This window comes from Thunnus maccoyii, chromosome 5 (genome assembly GCF_910596095.1).
Source record: "Thunnus maccoyii chromosome 5, fThuMac1.1, whole genome shotgun sequence".
Classification (NCBI taxonomy): Eukaryota; Metazoa; Chordata; class Actinopteri; order Scombriformes; family Scombridae; genus Thunnus; species Thunnus maccoyii.
The window spans coordinates 3,027,025-3,051,526 of NC_056537.1; the positions used below are offsets into that span (position 1 = coordinate 3,027,025).

The following is a 24,502-nucleotide window of genomic DNA, read 5'->3' on the forward strand; positions in this document are numbered from 1 at the left end:
GAGTGAAAGAGATGACAATTCATTGAAAGTGGGAGTTGAGTTGGTTATAAATCATCTCCTCTCTCTCAACCTGTAATTCTTCCTCCATCAGCTGCTCTGAACACACCTGAACTGCTCGCTGTGTGCAACTGAAATCACAGCGAGGCTGCCAGATAAACCAGAACACACGCTGAGAGGCAGAGTGATTCAAAACCACAGCTCCGCTTACACAGCAGAGACCTCTCAAACCACTGAGACGTTCAACACCTAGTGCATGCTGGGAAAGCAGGTGCAACATGAGCAAAAATACCTTCCATCACTGAGTGATGCGCTGGAAGGAAGGATTCACTATAATCTCCTCAGGATATGATTTATCTTCACAAGACACAAATGTTTCCCAGTTAATCTTGTATTTCTCTTTTGTGCAAACTGGACACTTTAGGGGCTGAATAGAGAGCTGAACTGAAACCTGAACTTCCAGGTTCTGATCCAAATGTAGGAAAACCTCATTCAAAGTCCCACTGACATTAATAGTGACCATAGCCTGGACACACAGCACAGAATCACAGCTGTCAATCAACACTCACATGGTACACATCAAACCTACTACTGTATAAATTTTAGTAACGAAGCAATAACTTCCAAAATGACAACCAGCACACTTATTAGAGGGCCTGAATTTAGAGATTGAGGCCATAATGACATGTTTAAAAAATGATTGACTTAGTATTTCTAGAGAGAAGTTCAGGCTTTATGAATAGGAGTCAGTTGGAGCATCTAGCGGCACTTTAACGCACTTCACCCTCAATCTGTGGTTGTTGCCGCTGTGTAGTGACACAAATAACTAAAAATCACGACTAGGATTATTTTCATTATCATGATCTTCAGATTGTTTTTTTCCGTTAATCAATTAATTGTTTTGTCTATAAATGCAAGAAAGTGGTGAAAATACCTGTTATAACTTCCCAGAGTCAATGGTGACGTATTCAGATGTTTAGTTTTGTCTGACCAACAGTCAGGATATTCTACTGCTACCATGTATGACAAAAAACTGCATCAAATCATCAAATTTTAGAAGGTGACACCAGCAATCTTTTGCATTTATCTTAAAATACGACTGAAACGATTATTCGATAATAAAAATAGTTGCTTTTCTGTTGATCGACTAATCACTGCAGCTCTATTCATGACACAATGTTTAGACAACATGTATAGAATAAAAGAATCCATTAACATTGTTTATTCAATAGTTCTGTTTTTAGAGGCCTTTAAAGAACTGCATTTCCCATAAGCACACAGACCAGTTGTACATCACAGCTTAACAAAAGAGGCGAGTTCATGGATGAGACGTGTGTCTGATGCAGTTTGTGAGATCAGTTTTTTAATCGTAATCTTTAGTTTTGTACGTAACAGAATTTTAAGCTCTGTGTTTGAACGTTTCTTGCTGAAATGCACCTTGGGAGTTGTAGTTAACTTGTACCTTGAAGTTTTTTATGTCCACAGTCTTGTAACTTGTAGCAGATATTTTCTAACACAATCGTTCATCTTTTGTACTGATGATGGAGAGTTTCATGTCGATCTGAGACTCGATGAGCTCAAACTGCGAGTCACGTAACGCTGTCTGTAGGAGAAATGAATTATTACATTTACCTCCTGAACCAGGGGAGCCAAAATAGCTCTTTGCAGCTCTGCAGGTTACTCAATAATTCTTTACTGCCAAACACTGATTCTGGTTCTTTAACTGAGCAGCAGGAAACACTGCAGTGGTTCTGCTACACAAAACACACACACACACACACACACACACACTGAAACAGTTCCTGTTTGCAAACTCGACATGAAATCACATTATGTGACGATTTCCCATCATCCTCTGCTGTCAGTCAGTCAGTCCTCACATGGTTGCTCTCTCTCCTTCACTGATTTCACCTCGTTCGACCTTCTCTGTGTTTACTGTCTTTTCTTATCAATTTTTTTTAAAATAATTTTCCATCAGTGACTAAAAACTAAACAATAGTGTGAAAGACAGACGAATGGAGGACTGTCTACTCGCTTGGTGCTATCGTAATGTCTCCCATTCATCTCAAAAAATCATGTTATAAATACAATCCTATTATCCGTAGTACTATACAGATCTGGAGAGGAAGCTTAGAGCTCTCCGTCCTTTACTCCTTCGACTATGGATGGATGGAGCCTTTGATCAATGGAGGGAATTAGGGCTGTATAACGTTGGGGATTTATATATTCATGGTATGTTTGTGTTGTTTTGGCAGCTTCAGGAGAAATATGGGCTGTTAATAAAGATTTTTCAGATACATCCAGATGAGACACTTTGAGAGCACGACACCTGACAAGCTGGACCAGTGTCTGAGAGACTGTATAGTAGAATATAGATATAATATTTCACATATTTTAACACATTGACATATTGCAAAGAGTCGGAGGGTCCATGATGTTGTGTTTTTTTGTCTTGTTATGCTTTTTGCCCCCCCCTCCATTGTACTCTTTGTCTTTTATTGTCATACATTTGAAATGAAGCGTTATATCCACTCCAGAAAATTCTGTATTCTTACTGCACATATGCTTCACAATAAAAAATAAAGAGAGATGAATGGACGAATGAACTGGTGACTATTTGAATGTGAAGTTTTATTGAAGAAGCATCTGTGGAATCAAACACTGTAGCTCCTGATTAGTAAAACAGTTTCATCCAGCAGCCAATTATATTTCTTGTTCAGAAGTTGATTTAGCTGTTTGACCTGTTGCTCTGCCGTTAATAGGAAGCATCTTCATCCAGTAACGTTCTGTCTGTCAGTAATGTTATCTGACGTTACAGATTTATGGACTAAATTCATCTACAATCCTCTGAGAATTAGACAAGAAGCAGCAAAAAAAATTAAAGCTGCAAGCAGCGTTGGTCGGGACCTCGCACTCTGGCCCGTCGGGATCAGATCATTTTGCTTTTTAAAAATGAGGGATATATCTTACAAGTGTGGTGTGCTTTTATTTTGAAAGTTTGATTGCAATGTTTACTGTCAGGTGTGTAGAGACAATAAGTAACTGCAGCTGGACACAGAAAAATACTCATATATTTGAATGGAGAGTGTGAGCGAACCCACACCTTTTTGAACATTTACTGCTTCCACATAGTTTTAGATACAAACTTCATTTGAACTTTAAATAAGTCACAAGACTTTGACCTACAAATCTTGAATTTACATGTGCCCATAGATTGCGTCCCCATTGCTTTACATTGTAAGGGTGATGTGGCACTGCAACTGTCAGGGTTTATAAAATCCAAACCGTTCAAGTTAACCGTTAAGTTTTTACAACTTTTTTTCAGCAGTGTCATAAGTCATGTATTAAAGTTTGAAGCTGATACCATTAACACCCTCAAAATCTGGGCAAAGTCTTATTTTGAAAATGAGATTGCGGACTTCCTGTTTGATTTAGGACAGGGGTGTTGGTGTATGATTTGTCGGTCTTGATGAGATGAATAATTGAGTTTTGGTTTGATCTCTCTACGACATTCCTACGGGCCGTGGCGGCCATTAGGTGACGCTAGTGAGCACATTTCGGCACTTTAGGGGTTAATTTTTATATTTTATCAAATTATTCACCAGACCTGATGTGCGTGCCAAATTTGGTGAGTTTTTGAGCATGTTTAAGGGGTCAAATTTAGGGTTTAAGTGGCGTAATAATAAAGAAACAAACAAACACACACAGCAGGGCCAAATTCATAAAAAGCTAAGCTAATGTAACATTATCAAGCTAACGTTACTTCCAGTACTTCTGTTGCTATCAGAAGGAACGGGTCAGTGCCGATTAACGCTGGCAGTCGACCATTTTCCCATGTTTGAGCTTCTCCCTTCAAGATAAACCCAGACGATGAGCAGTGTTTTAGTGGACAGGTGAGTGAATAATCAGCAGTGTTTTCTGTTCAAACCAATCAGAAGCTGAAGTAAATATGGAAGCACCTTCAAGTACCAACTGACTCCCATTCAGAAAGCCTCAACTTCTCTCCAGAAATACTGAGTCAGTCATTGTTTTCAATGAGTCATTCTGGTCTCAATCTCTAAATTCAGGCCCTCTAATAAGTGTGCTGGTGGCAGCTCCGGGACTCACACTATTGTTGCAATATTTAAGTAAGTTAAATGTTACTTGATTACTTGATACGTCTGGGCAAACTCTGTGATGCAAACAGACAAAACTAATGTACATTTTTGTTATGAGACTACAACTAAATCAAAATAAGGTGCCAAAATGAACACTAACCCTCTTTAACTCAGTTTTCTCTTCTAAGTTTCTTCTTCCTTTGTCCATTCTCACCTCCTCTTCCTCCATCAGACTCATTTTTACCTCCGTCCTGTTAAATCATTTCATCCCTGCAGCAGATCTGCTCTGTACTCTGAATGTCACGTTAATGAGAGGAAAGACGAGAAAATTGATAAAGTTATAAAGTTAAATGCAAAAACAAAAAGCTTTGTAAACAAAAAAAAAGTCAAAAGTGATTGAAGCAGCTTGTAAACACACACACACACACACACACACACACACTCACACACACACACACATACACACACACACACACACACACACACATACACACACACACATTTCCGCTTTCCCATTTTCTGCATCAGGACTATTTTAATTGAATGTAATTTATTTTAAAATGTTTAGTTAGACACAAACACACTTCATTTCCTGCATCAGTCATTTTAATTCAGTTCAGTTTAGTATAAATTCACACACACACACACACACAGTTAAACACACACACTTTTCGTTCAGTTTCTGTCTCTGTTTTAACACATGTTGATGTTATTTCCTCTCACATACTGCTGTACAGTCATTTAAAGTCTTGTGTAATCCAGAACTTTTATTTGTTTCTTCTGTCTTTGCTTCTTTCTGGCATTGAGTTGTGATGATCTGGAGTCTGTAGAGGTTCAATATAGTGAGCTCATAGTTCAGTATGATACAATAAAGCCGTCACAGTTCAATAAACTCAGAATATTTCAAACACAGTTGAATATTGATGGTACAAATATATTTTTAATTCCTCCTTTGGCATGAAATGTACAAAAAAATCTGTTTTTCCATTTTTCCTTTTTTTTTTTTTTTTTTTTTTAAAGAAATAGAGTTCCTCCAGTGATTTGAGTTTGTATATTTCATAAAGAAAATGTCCTCAAAAGAAAAACATCAGTTGTTTCAGCAAATCCCCAAAACGACATCTGATCACATTCAAGTGACAAAGTCACTGCAGGAATTATAACTCTTGTTTGTTGGGAGCAAAGGAGGAAACAGTGTGACGTTGTTACAAGTCCTCAGAAGTCGGGTTTGACGGATGTGTCAACAAAACTACAACAAAAATGATCAGGCTGCAATTTTCCATATTTTTCTTCTTGTCAACAAATCTCATGTTTGGAGCCAAACCAAGAATGAACTGATTTACTAACAAGTATTGTTTGTATCAAAGTCTGATATATCTGATTCCTTCTCTGTTGTCCAAAAACTATTAAAAACACGTCAGTGAGTCTCACCGCTGCACTGGGTGACATGTTCCTTCATCATGAAGAGTTTGGTCATATTAGTTTGTTTAGAAACGGCTCCAAAGACTAATAACAGCATCATGTTTTCAGTGTCTGGAGAGTAGTTTGTTGTACTAAATTATACATTTCTAAAAGAGCTTCAGTACAAAATCAAGAGATATGTAGCACCGAGACTGTTGTAATGTCATAACAAGTCGTGATGGCAGTCGCCCAAAAACATGTAGTTACGTTTGAGTGACCATAGTAACCGTGAGGTGGAGCAGTGGTTCAGTTCAGATGACGTATATATACGTGGACACATTTCCTCATTCAGAGGAGGAGGGTGGATGGAGGCATTAACCCAACGCTGTTCATTTCCTGTTTCCTACTGCAAGTTGGGACAGTTTTTTAAAACTACGATCGTCCCCTTACCTTAACCCTGTGGTTATTATTGTAACCATGACAACGAAGGTGGCCTAACTTTAAGGAAGTAGTAACTTTAACCCACCACATGTTTCTCTAACCTTAAAAAAGTGATCATTTTAACCCAAACTATGATGTTTCCCGAAACCTAACCAGACCTGAACCACACAAAACAACATTATTGTTTAACAGTGATGTGTAACAGTTTTGGAAAACAGACAAATGATGTTTTTCTGCAGATGACTGCTGATGGAGGCACCAGATTAGAAAATTATGTGTTGCTCTGGAGTCCCACAGTCAAATGAACTTATTGGTCGTTTAATTGAACCTTTTTTCTTCCTTTAAATAATACAAAACTCTTAACAATACATTTAAAAAAACACGTTGACACCATTTTTGACTGCAAAAAGAGACGATTAGATGTGTTTCAGTCGGACTGTAACAGTGTTTGTCCAGATGCAAATGAATATTTGACCCTTCCAGCCAGCAGAAGTTCAATATTCTCTGAAAAGCTTCAACAAATAAGTATTTTATTTACCTTCTTTTTCCCCCCCCCTTTTGTACTGGAGAATGAAACCCGCCTGTGAGCGTTTTGTGAGTGTCGCTGCCCTGTTCTGTATACACTGAGACTGGATGTGAAGCTGTGGAACTCAGCCGTGTCAACACCGCCGTCCTGTAAATATTTATTATCTGCTGGCCTGCGGATTATCAGCTTAGCAACATACAGTAGCCCCCCCACCCTGACCAACACAAACACACCTCTTCTTCACACACACACACTCACACTGTTATCCTGATGTGTTGAGGCTGCAGCAGCCACGAACACAGCAGGAGGTCTGAGTGTGTCAAATCGACATCAACTCAAAAAAGTTGCTGATCACATGTCGATCCGCTGCTGTGCTTCTCTGTCGCTGCAGTAAAAGTTGTTTGTTACACACAGTTCCTCATAAGAACAGGAATACTGAAGTGTATGAGAAGCAGATAAAAATAAACCCTCCGTAAGGATAAAACCAGATCTCTCAGGCACCGTCACACCTGCAGGCAGTGAGTTTCTGACTAACGAGACAATAGTGCTGCTCCCTTTGAAAGAGGAGTTTTCTGTATTTTTAGCTTTTCTTTTGCCTTCTGCACTACCTCTCTTTTATGAAAACTTTTTTTACAGAGCTTAAAAATTGTATTAACTGTGTTTTTAAACTTTCTTTTTTGGATATATAATATAAGTGTATGATTTAGGTTGATTTTAGTGGGTTGAATCTTTTATTTTATTTAAGGCTTATTGAGATTTATATCTTTTCTCATGTGTGGGAGGAACAGATAACTGAATATATCACAAAATCAGCTTTAATCAAAAAATGCAATTAAATAAAATTAATAAAATCATGAATAAAATAACTTTTGATGATCATATAATGGATCACATCCTAGACACAAACTATGAGCAGTATAAAAAACATAAAAATAGATAGAAGTAATTTAGCAAACAATGAATAATTAACATCTAGAGTCTAAAATATCTCAAAACATCAGCAGCCAGAGGAGAGAGTGTACAAGTTTCTGCAGCAATGATTTAAAGTCACAGAGACAGATGAAACTTTATGCGTAACTTAAAGTCTCCGTCCACTCAAAAATGTGTTTTTCTTCTTCTTCCTTCAGTTGGATGTTGTTTTCTTCTCTGAGCAGAATGATGTATGTGCAGAGTTTGTTTTCTCTTTCATGCGCTGAAGGAGGAAAGTTTCTCTGTTTAACACGTCTACCTACCAGCTTTATTTGTGACGTCACAACTAGTTCTGAGCCAGTCGTGGTCCAGTATGTGGAAACTTGAAGCCTCCGGTGCACAAACACTGAGAATGAACTATTCAGTGGAAAAGGAGACATCTTGTATTCAGCAGTTAAACTCTTTAAATGAAAAATGTTTACGTATGTACATATTTACATGCCGATTAATTTTCTGTTGACTGACTAATCAATTAATCCTCTAATCGTTGCAGCTCTACTTATATGTCTTAAAACATGTCTGGAGGGGATCTTTAAATTATTCTTTAAGTTGTCTGCTTTCTTTTACAACATAAAGTGCTAATTAGTTTTTCCAAATTTCACAGAAAAAAAACACTATTTTCCTAATTTAGCAATTTGTGTGATTTTCTTTGTTGAATTTGTTCATAATGTTTAAAGAGGACCTATTATGCTTTTCCATCATATATATGATGTTACAATGTCGGATGTTCATATTAAATGTGGCCAAAGTGTCAAATAATGAGGTAAACGTATGTAGCAGTAATCCCTGTGACCTGTGCTCTGAACACTCGGTTTCCAACGTTTTTTTCTACTTTCAGCCTGAGCTGAAGTCAGCTTGTGACGGATTTCTTTATATGGTCGTCTGCTCCACACACAGTGCACCAGTTCACTGCTCTGCACCACTAACATTATGGTGTTTTCCATTTGTTTTGGGGGTAGTCACGCCGAGCCAAGACTCCATTACACAAAATAAGTTGTTTACCTGTTGAAGCTGTGCTGGTCGTCTGGAGCTCTTCATCAAACATCATCATCACTGTGGCTGTTTTTGCTTGTACTGTTCCTCCCTGAATTATTTCTGACTGATCTGCTCAACAAACAGCTCCAAATATCTCCAAATGTTGTTGTTTTGACCAGTTCTTATTGAAAAATAGTGCTGCTAATGAAGCTCTGCTAATTCGGTCAAGAACACGTTTCATTTCCTGTAAATTCTTCACAGTAAAAATCTCCTGTTATTTAGTCATTTAAAAGCTTTTAATATGAAGCAGTAAAGTAGGAAATGTTGGGTTTTCATCAGCAGTAACTTAACACGACTCTGATACAGCTGCCCCTCGGCAGGCTTCCTGAAAGCTGGCCAATCAGAACAGAGTGGGTTCATCAGGAGGCGGGGCATTAAAGAGACAGGAGCTAAAACTGCCTGTTCAGAGACAGAGGCTGAACTGAGGGGCTGCATAAAGGACCAGTAGATAAATAAGATAAATAAGGAGTTTTTTAAACAGTGAATCATGCAAAGCTACTCTGGTGGAGTCCCAGAATAAAAATATAGAGCTGGAAATGAACATAATGGGTCCCCATTAAACATATTTTATAACTATGTGGTTTTATCTTGATTGATTTAAGAACACCAGAGCAAAATGTCATATTTTAATTTGATATAAGTGTTAAAGAAAACAATAGAATATGAACAATATCAAAATAATGATTAGATGAGTCTGAAAGTCTTTTATGAGTAAAATATTCTTTTTCTTCTATCATCCATCATCCTCCAAAGGTCATATCAATATCTGTGACCTCTGACCTTTTGACTGTTGGTTGTTTGTACAGTAATTAGGGTTCAGGCTGCTCTGTTGGCATTATTGTTGTTTTACTAGAATAAGCTTTTGTCCCGTCTGAAATGATGAACAAGCATAATACGAGTTGAGTTTTTACATACTTATGGTAGAATTGATCAATATTGACCTGGATGTCTGTGAGGGATTCTAATAAGAAATATTCTAATCAGATTGGTCAATTCAGTCTCCAATGCTAATATTATTTTAGAAGCTTAGTAAAACTCTGTATGAGATGCTGAAATATTCAGAATATTTTGGTGGTAAAAATCTAAATGTATTGTACGAGCTATTGGTAGCTTTAGTTGAGAAATATTGCAGCATCCAAACCTGCTTTAACTGCATTTTTACAGCTTTTTCTCTGAAAACAGCTGCCTGCTGCGGCCGAAAACGACGCAATGAGAGCGCTGAGAGTGAACCAGAACAGCTGAACAGCCAAACAATGAGCTGAAACTCACTATAAAGCTCCTTAAAGCCGAGGAGAGCTGCAGAGTCACTGATAATTAATAATTTATCACTACCTCAATCTATTACTTTTATTAAAGTAGGATTTTTCATGCAGTATTTTTATATTGCTGTATTGGTACTTTTACTGAAGTAAAGGATCTGAGAACCTCTGGTTTCACTATTAAATTAACGGTTTAATGGTGAAACTAATGGAACTATTTAAACTAATGGTTTGGTAGTAGTTTAAATAGTTAAATAAGGGAGTTATGCATGTTTGAATTCTTCACATCTTGTGGCACATCAGATATTGCTCCTCCGTTGATTTCATCTGAATTCACTTACAGCACATGTATTATACTCGAGCTTACATGTTCTGACTGGCAGCATCAGTTTCACTATGCTGAGAAATACGGCTGAATCCAGATCTGATCGAGCTCCAGACAATCCTCGTCTCATAAACCTCAAGCACACGGAGAATTCCTCTAACCCACAGAGCAGCCTCAAGTCTTTCATTTCAGACAATAACATGAAAATCCCCCAACACTGCTACATATTTTTTCACGGCACGTATGTTTATCATTTTCCTCAGGCCTTTTGAAGTGTAAATGTATTTTTTCGTACGGCTAAAGCATCTATTGAAACGAGCCGAGTGGGTGAGTGCAGGTATATGTTTATGCACGTTTATTGGTGTGACAGTGAAAGAGATGGAGTGCGTTCCCCTGCAAGTCGATCCTCCTCCAGCTGTTGATGGCTGCCGTGATAGACAGCAGAGGTTGACAGGGAGAGGAAAGGCTGCTCGTCGTCTTCCCCGTCGCCTCCTCTATCGCTCGCTGCATCAAATTGGAGCTGTCAGTCAGCTCTCACCCGTAGCACAACACACTCTATCAGACCACAACAACCGTGGGAGGAAACTGTGTCAGCAAGCAGCGACGCCTGTTAGAAAAAAGGGATACGCTGGAAACTCTAAAGGGAGAGAATGTCGGATTATTTGATGAAATGAAATCAGTGCCAGTTATCCGTTTTTATAAGATAAATCACTCTGTCCTTCAGAGAGTTTCGGCTCACCTCGAGCAGGTAACTCACAGCAGAGGTAACAGCTGTGCTGCACGTTTAAGACCAAATTCACTTTCAGTTGACTTTCAACTGCAGCTACATAATAATGACGGAGCTTTCATTCTCAATTAATTTCCTTATAGATCATTTTAATACTTTTATAATAATTAACTTCATCTGCAGGTCTGAGCCTAACTACAACCGGGGGGTTGGCGTGGATGTGTGAGACAGGAGTTGCTCAGTGACATCAGAGAAAAATGATAATAATAATAGTAATGAGAGGAAGACATTTAAAGGTTCTATATGTAAGAATCTGAATTTCCTTCTCATTAGTGACATCTGTGGGCGTTAAGTGAGCTGCAGTCAACATCCTGGTGCTCACACTCACGTGAGATTATTACAGGTGATGTCTTTTTCCTTGCTTACACTTCTCATAATTACATAAAACATCTCTAACGTTGTGTTTTGCACCGTGTTTCAGCAAAGCAGTTCTCACTCCCACTCAGTCAGACCCCCTGCTGTATGTATGTGTGCTCGCTCGCTCACACACAAACACTCACACGGGGGCTCCTGCTGCGCTGTGGCCACTGAGAGCCAATCTGAACTGCACAACTCAAACAAATATGTGTTAATCAACCACCTGAACCTGACCCGCCCGTGTTTACTCAGCACCAGTAGGCTCAGTGAGCTGTAACGAGCTGTGGTTTAGTTGTGACATGTGTGCTTATTACGACCTTTGGACTGCCAACAGGAAAAACAAAAGGGGTAAGCTATGATCTGCTATCACTCTGGAGTTTGTCTTCTGCTCCTTTGTTTAGGAAATAATGTCGATGACATGTCATTGCGGGGGTGTTTTATTGTGAAATGCGTAGCGGTTGACGGAGGCAGCTAGCTGTTTCATTAGCTGGAGAGCTAATATCTGCAGGGTGTTTTTGGTCGGATAGCACCGTTTTTGTTGTGGTAGATGCCTGTTGTTCGCAAGGCAACAGGCATGCGAGGCAAGGCACATGGGAATGTCACTTCCGTTGGATTGTCGTGGAAAATCCTGCCCAGGTCCTCACATCTACAGGCTGATACAGACAACTGAGAAAGTCGGGGAAGGTCTCATTTTTTATGTTACATTACGACCAGTTCACTCATTGGCAATGACACATAAATTACTTCACAATTCTACATATAGAACCTTTACATTTTTAAATAAACCTGTCTTGGTTTATTTTCACATGAAGACAGTTTTAGCTTCAGCAGCTAACAGCAGCATTGACCTGCTGGAGGAAATCTCTCCGTCTGTGACTGTCCGCAGGAGGAAACACTGCCGGCAGCCACAAAAACAGCAGAAATCCCTTTTCACATTTTGTCCTGTAGCTCTTTGACTCTCCGGCTGTCTCTTCCTGCAGTTATCAGCTGATAAAATCATGTTTTAAAACATTAAATTGCGGTGTAACCAAACCTCCACCAACAGACAGCTGGAACACGGGATGGGATATTTTAAAAATAAGAGAAATATAGAGTATCACCAGACTTATCCTTTAAAAAAAGGAGAGTCATTCTGCCCACAACATGTCTTGTGGTGGATTTATTTTATTCCTTCGGTCAAAAGCAAAGAAAATATCAAAGTTAATGAGCGCAGTAGTTCTGAGAGGCACATGTGCATCCTTTGTACTTCCTGTTAAACTACATGAATCACTTCACAGACTCACCCCACAAACTGAACTGCTCCTCAGTTCACAAACATAAAGATTAAATCTATTCATGACATAAATTACCTTCCACTTCATTACAGTAATAAAACAGCCGCGACACAAACGAGCAGCATGTTGCTGCGGAGCCTCAGGCAGTGATGCATCATGGGACTCATGTCTGCGCCGTCTTTGATGATGTGTATGCGTATGTTTGTGTGTGTTTTTCAGGGTGTTTGACTACCAGCGCGTCCCCACCTCCGTCCCGGTGGATCCCAGTCCCATCAAACGCACCCGCCCTTCATCCTCCTCCTCCTCTTCTTCCTCTTCCACAGCAGCTCTGAGGATGAAGAGCAGCAGAGCGTCCAGCAGGAGCAACAATACGCACGCCACCTCCTCCTCCTCCGGCAGCAGCAACGCCAAATGTAAGATAAAATTTTTTTTATCAACATGACGACGTCCATATTTTCACAAATGTTACTGTTGTCACCCTGAATGTTCCTTTAGTGTCTCCATCAGGCCAAACGTTGGGGAACATATCCATGAAATGTACTAAAGCTGTCAAATAAATGTAGTGGAGTAGAAAGTACGATATTTCCCTCTGAAATGTAGTAGAGTGGAAGTATAAAGTAAAGTACAAGTACCTCAAAAGGCTCTAATAGCAGCAAAATCATTTAATCAATCAAATCATTTATGGCAGGAAATAAACATGTCTGTCTGTCGGAAACGCCGGCGGTGAATCGTGCAACATCACACGTTTCCCTCCGATGGGGATCTTTCACAGATTCTTTTTAACTTCAGCTCCTCTTTGGCTTCTAGGAACCCAAAGGGGAAAAAGAAAACAGAATCAACAAAACACAGCTTGATACCTACATGAAATTTTTAGGGCTTCATTGATTTCTGTCCACTTCTTGTCTTCTTCATCCTCTAAATTGTGGTAAAACTACATCCAATAAGAACTATTTTTTTTTTTTTTTTTTTCTCCACTGATTCTCCTCTTCTTTGACAAGAGTGCTGGTTCTTCCCCATCAGCACTGCCAATCACCTCACTCATCATCAAACACCTTGAAGAAACAAAAAAAAAGACACATTACAACACCTGAGTCCAGCACCCGCAACTAAAACCGTCTGCAAAACTGTGAGGAATTGCAGGAAATAAGTTTAACAAGCACCTATTTTTGTGCAAAAGCCAGAAAATTACATCCCCAAAATAAACTGGAGCTGTATATTTTGGAGTTTATCATCACAAAAAAAGTCAGAATGAGTCCAAACTTCCTGCAATTTCCTGTAAAACGCCCATTAAGAGGCATCGAGTCCATTCTTCTGTCCACGGTAACTACATGTTTGGTCTCTTATCTCCACAACTTTCCAGAAACTTGATTTAGATGATTTAGATTATTTTGAACGCTTTCGTTTTTATTTGAGCACAAAGAGTTTTATCTACATGATCGTTTAACCAAATGAATTCATTTTAACCGGGGTTATGACCGTAACGCTGTTGAGTTTAAAGGACGAATATAAATATTATGAGCGTGGGTGCGTCGTGTTCAGGCAGTTGTGTGTGTTTGAATGTTAAAAAGCTTTTAACCAGTGATGGCTGAGACACCAGGACCCCCGCTGATGGCAGAGGTCGACACGCAGGAGTGTTTAACACCCCGACCCTCTCAAATTAACAGCTTTTAAATTTCCAACTCACACAAAAGCCTCGGCCTGGATGTTCACGTTTGCTGCTGTAATATTTTCTTTTTTGAAATTGTTAAAGTCTGCACTCCGAGGATCTTTCTGCTCTGAAATCTTGTTCATGTTGCCTGTGTGACGGCTTGGCTCGGGTGGTAGGGCCCCAGGGGTACTGGAGAGGAGGCGTGTGGAGGGGTGCCAGATGGTCTCTTCATTAAAAGCTTCTGTACCACGGGGCTCTCCTCCCCGCTATAACCTAGCCGAGCCTATCAGGGCTCGCAATTAGACTGAGTTAATAATGCATGGCAAATAAGAATTGTTTATACTAGTTTATTACAAGCCTTAATAGTTTTTACTGCGCCCCATCACGAGGAAATTAGATTGCCTTTGCAAGCTTCCGAGGTCGAAAAGCTTTCAGGAGTGAAGTAGTTTTCAGGGTCGTTTGGTGCTTTAGGTGGCGCCGGCGGTCCATTACAGAGCACAGCGAGGGCACAGTCTTCTGTGGTTGAAGGAGGTGGGAGTGCAGCGCTCGGAGTAATTGATGATGCAGGACTACAAGCTTGATGACTGCAGGGATCACAGGATGACAGTTGCCTCTGCATGGAGCTGTGAAACTAGACTCTGGTCCAAACTGTTTTTCAAGCTAGCTTATAAAGGGAAATACTCCTAAAAGACATCAACATACAAGAAGAATCTGGGATGTTGATCTGCAGGATGTTGTTGTTGTTGGGTGTGTTTGTCCCGGTCCAATGGATAACTAAAAGAAAATACACCATGTTGGAACCAACCACAAGAACATTAAAGGCTTCAGCAGTCTGAGTTAGTCATATCAAGTGGATATCTGACACATTTACAGTCTTTTTAGCATCAAATTCCCTCTTTGTGTTTCCTCGGACAGTGTTTCCCTGTTGAGCTGCAGGTGGAAGTATAGTAACAAAAAGAGGGACTTTGGCACTAAAAAGCCTGTAACGTTGAAAGATATCTACTTGATTTGACTCATTTGGATGCTGAAGCTTCATATTAGCTTCAGATAAACTTTGAAATACATTTTTTGCACAGAAGGAGGACTGTGGATTTTGTCCCCCATCACTTCCATTGTAAGGTCATTATGAAGGGATCTTCTAATGGTCAGTATGAACAGGAGGAATGATTACAGCAAGAAAAACATGTTTCACTGTTCAATTGGGCTCCTGACTGTTTGTTTTAAGACACACTTGACAAATTATAAGTGTGTTTACATGCGTATTAGTATCCCAGTTATGTGTTGCACATGTTAACATCATATCTCGGTTTGGAGAAACCTTGATATGCTAGCTGGAGTACTCCAATAGAAACCAGGATGTGTGGCATGTAAACACCTGATCCAGGTTTCTCAACATTCTCTGTTGGTAGAGAAATGAACGGCTGAGATGTCCAGAGTGTGATCAAAACAACAGTACTCATGTGCATGTTAACGCACTCATTGATTTTGGGTGATAAAGTCTGGCTCACAGTTCATCCTGAAGGGGTGTCCACATACTTTTGGCCATATAGTGTATCACCCCCCCCCCCCCCCTCTATCTTAAATTATTTTCTCTGTCTCTCTGCAGTGAAGATGGCGGAGCTTCTGGCCATAAAGAGGGAGCTGACGGTGATCAAGGTTCAGATCGACGGCCTGCTGGACTGCGTAGACAAGATGGACAGACAGAGGAAGGACTGCTCAGGTAGAAACGGCGAGCAGCCGGACGGCTTCCTGTCTGTGTGTGTGTGTTTACTCGCTGTCGCTTTGTGTTTGTTCCATTTTGTAAAATCTGACAGACATTTTTACGACTCTGCTGAGACCAAACCTCCAGATTTGGAGCCATAAAGACTCTTTGAGTTCAGAGCTTGACTTTGGATTTGGGAGAGAGTACATTTTAAGCTACTACTCAATATTTAGGATATACTGAGAGGAAAAAGTGTTTTTCAGTCATCACATTACAGAACAAAGACGTAGATACATTTTTATTGGTTAATTAGCTGCCTATCATTATTATGTACATGGATTAGGTGTTCAATTAGGGGAAATTATTAGGTGTAATCAATAGTAAGTGGTTGAGTGAGGGTATGTTAGAAAGAAATAACTATCTGCTGTACTAGAACATTCAGGCTAACTAGCTCTACCCTGTAATATATGATGAACGATGGCGCTCCTGACTAGATGCTGACTTATTGCTGAGACATGTAGCTTTAGCATATATATTAAAGTGCAACAAACACCCTTTCACATGCATCAGTTTATGCCTGTAGCACACACTGGATGTTATACAGCCAGAGAGAGTAGTCAAGGTGCAATAACCAGTAAGGGGAGTCAAAAAGACCAACAGGAACCAACAAATTCAACAAAATCCTTGCTTGTGGCTCAAAAGTTAGCGAGATGCTTACGTGACAGTTGTACCAAACAACACTTTGTTGTTTTGTATGCATCTGTAGTCTTGGATGTGTGGGAGAGGAATCCCAGCCGGTGTTAATAATCTAGCAATCTGTCAAAGTGAATCATGTCCATCATGCAACAGATTTTAATAAACAAAAAGAAACAATATCAGTTTAATATCCAGGTCTGATCCGGGTTTAATCCACCTGGAGAACGACTGAACTGGGGTTTATTATTGCAAGTGATTTGTCGGGGACTCACACACTGTGGCGTTCAGTGATGCGGAGAGTGTGTGTGTGTGTGTGTGTGTTTACCATCAGATGTGATCCGCTATCACGCTGCATCTGTGAGTAATGGTTCAATGACAGAACTGCCGCCAGTGGAGCTCGGATTATGACAGCGAGGTAAACAGCAATAAACACCGGCCTCATAACCTTTCATAAGCTCCCCTTCAGCGCTCAGGAGTTATCTTGTCGTCGACCCACTGTCTGTCTGTCTGTGTGTGTGTGTGTGTGTGTGTTGGTTTTATTTCTCTACCTTGGAAGAAGAAAATTTCCTCGAGAGGATAAATAGATGAGGAAATTATCCAAAGTGACATGTTGACAGTCTTTACTGATTTTTTTGACACTAGAATTAGAAAACTGCTGCAATAAAGGGGTTGAAAACTTATGTCTGAAAGCCAAACATCCATTAATTTAACAGGTAGATGAACCCAACAATGTCACAGATTCCATATCTGAAACCCCACAGGCAATGATTTTGTTGATGTGTGGGTCTTTATAGTCAAACTACAAGTCTGGAGAAAAGTTTACTCTTTAAACAGAAGCTCCGGAAGTCCGACTCAGTGTGAGTCCCGGAGCCGGAGGGGAGCAGCAGGTGAGCCAACTGTCAATCACAGCTGTCAATCAACGCCCACATGGCAGACATCAAAGTTACTATAAGTCTTCAAATTTATTTACAGAGCATTAATTTCCAAAATGACCACCAGGACATTTATTAGAGGGACTGAATTTAGAGATTGAGACCAGAATGACTCATTGAAAACAATGACTGACTCAGTATTTCTAGAGAGAAGTTGAGGCTTTTTGAATGGGAGTCAGTTGGAGCATCTAGAGGCTGTTGATGGTACTTTAAGGGACTTTAGCTTCAAGATGTGGGAGCTGCTGCTTGGTTACGGTTGGTATAAGAGAACTGCTTGACAAACAGTGTCTGACCATTTTTCTGTTTGACTTTCCAAAACCAACTTTCTGAAATTCACGCCTACATCTCGATTGATGAGTTTGCCACAATAATGAAACTATAGGGATATATTAGCTTCCCTGAAATTTGGTGTCTATACCAAACATATATAAATCTATACAAAGACAGCATAGAACAAGAGAAGGAGGTCCATCTGTAAAAGGTAGAACTAGTCTGAAAAAGTCCAAAAACACACCAGGGGCATATGACACGCGTCAAAACAGTCAGCTGTGTTTTTTATGTGAACCTACACCAAATACGACCGTTTCCTACTTTATGTCATTGGCCGTATAACTCTCACAATAGATGAGAACAAACTCATGATTAAGTTGTAAAATAAAGTGAAGTCTATGAGCCAAGCTCCCGTGTTTATAAGACACGTCCCAGTGAGGTGATAGATCGGCTCTCCCTGCGAGGAATCAAATGAAACGTCCCATAAAAGACTGAATCCAGAGCAGAGTTCACATCCTGCTCCGAAGTAGCTTTCATGGTCAAAACACCTGCCGGGTAAAATGCAGCAATTTTCTTATTCAGTCGGAGAATAAACATGATGTCAGCGATGGTCCTCACAATGACAACAATACTGATGTGTGTGTGTGTGTGTGTGTGCGTGTGTGTGTGTGTGTGTGTGCGTGTGTGTGTGTGCGTGTGTGTGTGTGTGTGTGTGTGTGTGTGTGTGTGTGTGTGTGTGTGTGTCAGAGTGTCCTCAGAGCAGGGAGCCCAGTATGTCGGATTCTCCTCACCGAGGTTCAGTCAGCAGTCTGGAGAGAGAAAGTCCTGAACCAGGAGAGGCCAGCGAGGACGAGCCGCTGCATTACCAGCACTACTACCCCCACAGCTACCCCCACAGGGTAAATATATACCCCTACTGCCCCAACAGGGTAAATATATACCCCTACTGCCCCAACAGGGTAAATATATACCCCTACTACCCACACAGGGTAAATATATACCCCTACTGCCCCCACAGGTCAAATAGATACACCAACTATCTTCACAGGGTAAATATGTACCCCTACTACCCCAACAGGGTAAATATATACCCCTACTATCCCAACAGGGTAAATATATACCCCTACTACCCCCACAGGGTAAATATATACCCCTACTACCCCAACAGGGTAAATATATACCACTACTATCCCAACAGGGTAAATATATACCACTACTACCCCAACAGGGTAAATATATACCCCTACTACCCCAACAGGGTAAATATATACTCCTACTACCCCAACAGGGTAAATATATACCCCTACTACCCCAACAGGGTAAATATATACCCCTACTACCCCAACAGGGTAAATATATACTCCTACTACCCCAACAGGGTAAATATATACCCCTACTGCCCCAACAGGGTAAATATATACACCTATTATGCCCAAAGGGTAAATAGGCTATACTCCCGCATGGTAAATGTGTATACCCCTAATACCCACAGAGCTACCCCTACAGGGTATATACTGCATATCCTACAGCTACTGCACAATGTAAATATATACCCTTAATAGGCCCACAGGGTACATACAGTATGTCCCTTTAAAACCTCTACATGGTCAGTAACTACCCCTACTACCCTCCAACTATTACCGTAGGATAACATACTCCAAATACCTTTCGACTTCTCCCATGTAATATATACTGTAACTCACTATGGTACATCCTAATCTGCACCCCACAGGGTAACTACCACCATCTCCACTGTAGAAGGTTATGTAATACTGCCCTCTTGTGGATAATCCATTATTAACACCAACTCCTATCAGCTCAGATGAAACACTGAAATCAGGGTAGAGCCTATTAACCTGCCTCAGTCCATAACTTCCTCAGTCTGTACATTCACCTCCGTTATGAAGAATATCTCGGAGACTTTCACATAACCTGCCTCATTTCTCCACACTGCACACAGTTGCAAAGAGACAGTTTGTATAATCTGTGGTGGACGACATGTCTTCCGTTGCCTTGCAGCACCTTTTCATTGAGCACCTCACCGGTGTGAAGCAGATCAGCCGAGCAGGGGAACGGTGCTGTCAGTGCTGTTTGCTGTTTCTTTACAGGGAAACATAATGATATAGAATTAGCCTGCAGGTTTCCTACCTGCCAGACAGAGCGAAGCTGCCTCATTAATCTGAGCGGAGGCAGAGAACAGACTGGCCCTGAATCTGCTGCATTGTTCCCTGCCATGAAGGAACCGAGTGTGTGTGAATAAGGGAGAGTGTATTTGTAATTACCCTTTGTCTGTGTGTGTGTATATGCAACACAAGTGTGTTACTATGAACACAAAATTAGCCTTTTTGTAGAGTATGGGGATAAATTACTTCCAGTGGAGATGAGGCTGCAGTTATGATGATGATGATGATGATGAGGAGGAGGAGGAGGAGGAGGAGGAGGAGGAGGAGGAGTGTTTTTATTGATCCACTGTCTCGTTAAGAGCTTCTTCCTCTGTTTCCAGATAAAGCAGCATCAGTCTGATCTGGAAGACGACCTGTGATGCTGCAGCTCAGGTATGAACTCTCACACTGGACGCTTCAAAGAACCAGAGCAGCGGTTTTAGATGTTTTAGCCCATTAAAGGACGAAGCTGGTGTCATATTCTATATTTTTCACATAGTTAACAAATGCCATTACTGTAAATGACCAAACCCAACCATATGTCTGTCTGTGTCTCAATAATTTCTGACTTCCCTTCTTCAACTGGGGCACTCAGCTCTAGGTCCATTGGTTCCTATGAAGACACAACAGCTCACAATATATAGTTTCATTTTAGTCTGCTAAATCCTTTGGTGTTCCTTGACCTTTCCTCTAGCACCACCTAAAATTGGAACATTCAGAGGATGAATCCCAATTACTTGGTGATTCCCTGATATTTCCTCTTGCACCACCATGAAGTTTACATTTTTTTAGAGGGAAATCTCAACAACTATTGGCGACTATTGGACGGATTGTCGTGAAATTTAGTATTCATGTTCCCCTCATGATGAAGTGTCAAAACTTGATCACCTGACTTTTCATCTAGCATCATTGGTTTATGACCAAATACCTGCAAAACTAATGATATTCCCATCAGCCTCGGCTATGCTTTGTGTTTAGTGCTAATTAGCAAATGATTGCATGCTCAAATGCTAAGCTAAAGTGTTGAATATGGTAAGCATTACCTTCTAAGCATCAGCATGTTAACATTTTTATTGTGAATATTTTAGCATGCAAATGTTAGCATTTAGCTCTTAGGCCTCTTACTCAAAAATCTCCTAAATCAGCTGAGCACTGCAGTTTTTGCTAACCATTGCTCAAACAGGAGTGCAATTGTTGGGGATTATTTTCATTGGTGGATTAATACACGTGTTGCATCTTTCAACGTTTTTCAATAAGCGTAACTATGATTGTGCCCTAACCTTAACCCCGTAGTTATTATTGCAGCCATGACAACAAAGGTGGCTTAACTATAAGGACGTGGTAACTTTAACCCACCACATGTTTCTCTAACCTTAACAAAGTGATCATTTTATACCAAACCATGATCTTTCCCTAAACCTGACCAGACCTTAACCACAGCGTTGTCACATCAAAAATCATTATTTTTTAACAGTGGTGTTGATGGTTTTGGAAAACAGACAAATTCTGTAATTAAAATGTATTGTTTGTATTGATATACAGTAAGGTCTTTTGCCTATATGGTAATTTTTCATACCTCTTAGTCTCTGTTTGTGTCCCGGAGATCCAAAGACATCTTGTTTCAGACTCCTCTCCTGTTCGCTTTCCAGATCCTTCCAGAAACAGACGGTGCGGTTGGTGACAGCTGGGATGAAAGATGCTTCAACGAGGCGTTGGCAACATGAACTGCATTGGACTGACTCGCCTGAATCTGTCCGTCACTGTCAGTTTCATTTTTATTCTGTTGCACCATCTCGGGTTTTGGTTTCCAGTCCACAATGAAAACAAAATCCCCACTGGGGTTAGATTGCTTATTTTGGTGATCCATGCTAAAGTACTAACACATGGGACAATATAGCTGAACTTGTGTTTTTTAAAAACCACCCTTATCTGTGGTTTTATGTAGTTTTTAGATGGTTTCCCACATTTCAGGCAGCCATTGATTTGAATTACAGTCACTTCAGTATGCTCTAAAAGCTTGCAAAGACTTGAGACTTTATGTGAGCAATTTATTTAATTTAACTTTAGTGCCCCGACATCTTAAAACGAATAGTGCACCTACCTAAATAAGCATTTAATTTATGAGTTATTTGGAATATTTCTAGTAATTGTCACACAAATACGATTGGTCCCTGAAATCTTTATGTTACAATATTCTATAATTTAGACTATTTTACTGTATAAATTACACCCAGATTGAAAAAAAAAATCATTTTCCTTACTAAAAAGGGTAATTTTGGCCCCATTTATCACCATAATCTTGCTTCCCATGTTGGACTCCACTCTGATCAATGTTAATAAAGTAAATGTGGCAGCAGCTGGCAGCTCCTTATCAAACGGTTTATTTTCATCAAGCTTGTTTTCATTATGTGACCAGCTGTGTACAGATCTGCATTACAGTTCTGCATTAAAGGCCCAGTGATCACAGTTTTATGACTCTCTGAATGACACTGTTTGATTCACTCAGGAAGTCATGTACGAAGTGAAATATAGACAGTCTCTAACAATTTCCTGAAATAAAAATTACATGTAGTGGATATAAATGGGGAGATTGCATTTTTCCTCTGTGATATTATTAGATTAATGATTGCAACATTTTTAGCAGTCTGTCCCATAAAGCTGACAGTTCCATTTATTAGCTTGTTTGGACAGATTTAATTTATCAAGTAAAACAGTTTGGTACAGGTTGAAGGTTAGGTTTAAGGTTTCAGCTCAATTTTGCAGTTCAAACAATCTGCAGTTTGGTTTAGGTTAATTAGTATCTGAAAGTATTTTGTATCGGTTACTTCTTTGTTTATTTGGCACTTAAAACAGGTTAGCTAACAGATCAGTTTACAGTTTGGTTTAGGTCATCTAGTGGATCAGTTTAGCAGAAAAACATTTTGGTCTAGGTTAGCTAGTTCAGTAGCTAAAGCAGTTTGCTACAGTTGAGCTAACAGAACAGTTTAGCAGCTTTAATAGTTTGGTCAACTAACGTAATGGATCAGTTTGGCAGATAAAACAATGGACCTCAGTTTTCTAACAAAGTTAAACAGATAACACAATTTGGTTTAGGAAAGGTAACAGTTCAGAGGCTAAACTTAAGCTAATGACACAATTTAGCAGCTTAAACAGTTTAATTTAAGTTAGCTAACAGATTTAGCAGACAATTAGTTTGGTTCAGATCAGTTTACAGATAAGTTTGGCAAATAAAAAGTTTTGTTCAGGTTAGCAGCTAAAACAGCTTGGTCGAGGTTAGCATTAGGTTTTATTCCAGGTTCAATTAATGAACTTTACTCCCAGAAGAAAATTTATCAGCATCATCAGCTGGAGACTGAAGGTAAAATACCAGTATTGCCCCAGTATTTCCCCTGACAGGTTATAAAGCCTTGTACTGGATTCTGGTACCCAAACATCTAATACATTTTTAGCATGAAAACAATGCGCTAACTGTGTAGCATTCCTGTTTTAAGATATCCATACCATATCATTTTTAGTGGCCCCATCACACCATTAAATGACAATTAAGCTTTTGTGCTGCATTGTATTTTTATTGAGACAATGCAATTAAGTATATATTACACATTAAGTTTATAATATTCAGTGTGTTTACACCATTATGTTCTGCTGCAGTGATGCAATGTCATATCAATTCTTGTTTTTAGATGCGCCACCACGGTCATATCTTGCTTTATTTTATGATCATTTTCATTTTACCAGATTTTGGGTGACTGGTTTTATGGAGAGCACAGTCTGTTTAGAACAACTGTCATCAAGTCAAACACTGACTTTTCCTCTATAGCATCTTTTCCCAGCTGGACAATATGGACAACTGTTACTGACTGTAAATATGTTGAGGGCGTTCATGTAAAATATCTGTTGGGTTAAAAAAAAAAAAAAAAAAAGACTCTTGAAAATATTTAAGTGTACAATAGTGGCTCTTTATACTTAATACATTATTTCAAACTTTTAAAAAGTGACACTAAAATGTTTTAATAAGAAATCCTGTAACTGCAGATACAGAATAATTTTGTAAATATGACAATATGACACTTCATTTGGCTTCACTGTAGTTTTTGCTGTTGGTGTTTTTGTGTTTGTCCTCAATGCTGAATGTAATCTATTTCAATGTAAGTGTAGTAAAGGTATTTTTCATAAAATAGACGTTTGGTTGGAGCTTTGCGCGTCTCTATTTCTGTGTGAAGTTATTGAAATTATTGTGGTATTATGGTTTAATTAGCACTGTTTGTTCTTCCATGGATGGCGATTGGTCTTCTTCTCCACCTCCAAAAGGAGGTCAGAGATCAACCAGCTTAGTTTAGGCATCTATTACTGTTAAATCTACTTCTACCTGCGCTCAAAAATATGTTTTTCATCTTGTTCCTTCCCTCGGATGTTTGGGCTTCACCTTGCAGATATGTGTAGAGTTTGACTCTACAAGGTTGCATCTGCTGAAGATGGAAAGTTTCTCTCTGCTTATTAAAAGTCTGATTTTAAGGGGCGAGCATACAAGCATGATTTATACAAATGTGAAGTAGAAACTTGAAGCCTCCAGCGCACAGACACTGAGAACTGACTTTTCAGTGAGGGAGGAGACATCTTGTGTCCA

The 24,502-nt window shown here is 39.7% G+C and overlaps 1 protein-coding gene across 1 annotated transcript in view; it reads left to right on the plus strand.

The window, feature by feature from the left end:
- The window catches only part of LOC121896703 (RNA-binding Raly-like protein), a 68,490-nt gene extending 44,421 nt beyond the window's left edge, over window positions 1–24,069 (plus strand). The window contains exons 4-8 of the mRNA XM_042410631.1: window positions 12,685–12,878; window positions 15,720–15,833; window positions 18,461–18,612; window positions 20,217–20,268; window positions 21,525–24,069. Coding sequence (XP_042266565.1) covers window positions 12,685–12,878; window positions 15,720–15,833; window positions 18,461–18,612; window positions 20,217–20,255 — 499 coding nt within the window. The 3' untranslated portion in view covers window positions 20,256–20,268; window positions 21,525–24,069. The remainder of the gene's footprint in view (window positions 1–12,684; window positions 12,879–15,719; window positions 15,834–18,460; window positions 18,613–20,216; window positions 20,269–21,524) is intronic.
- Window positions 24,070–24,502: the final 433 nt, after the last annotated feature.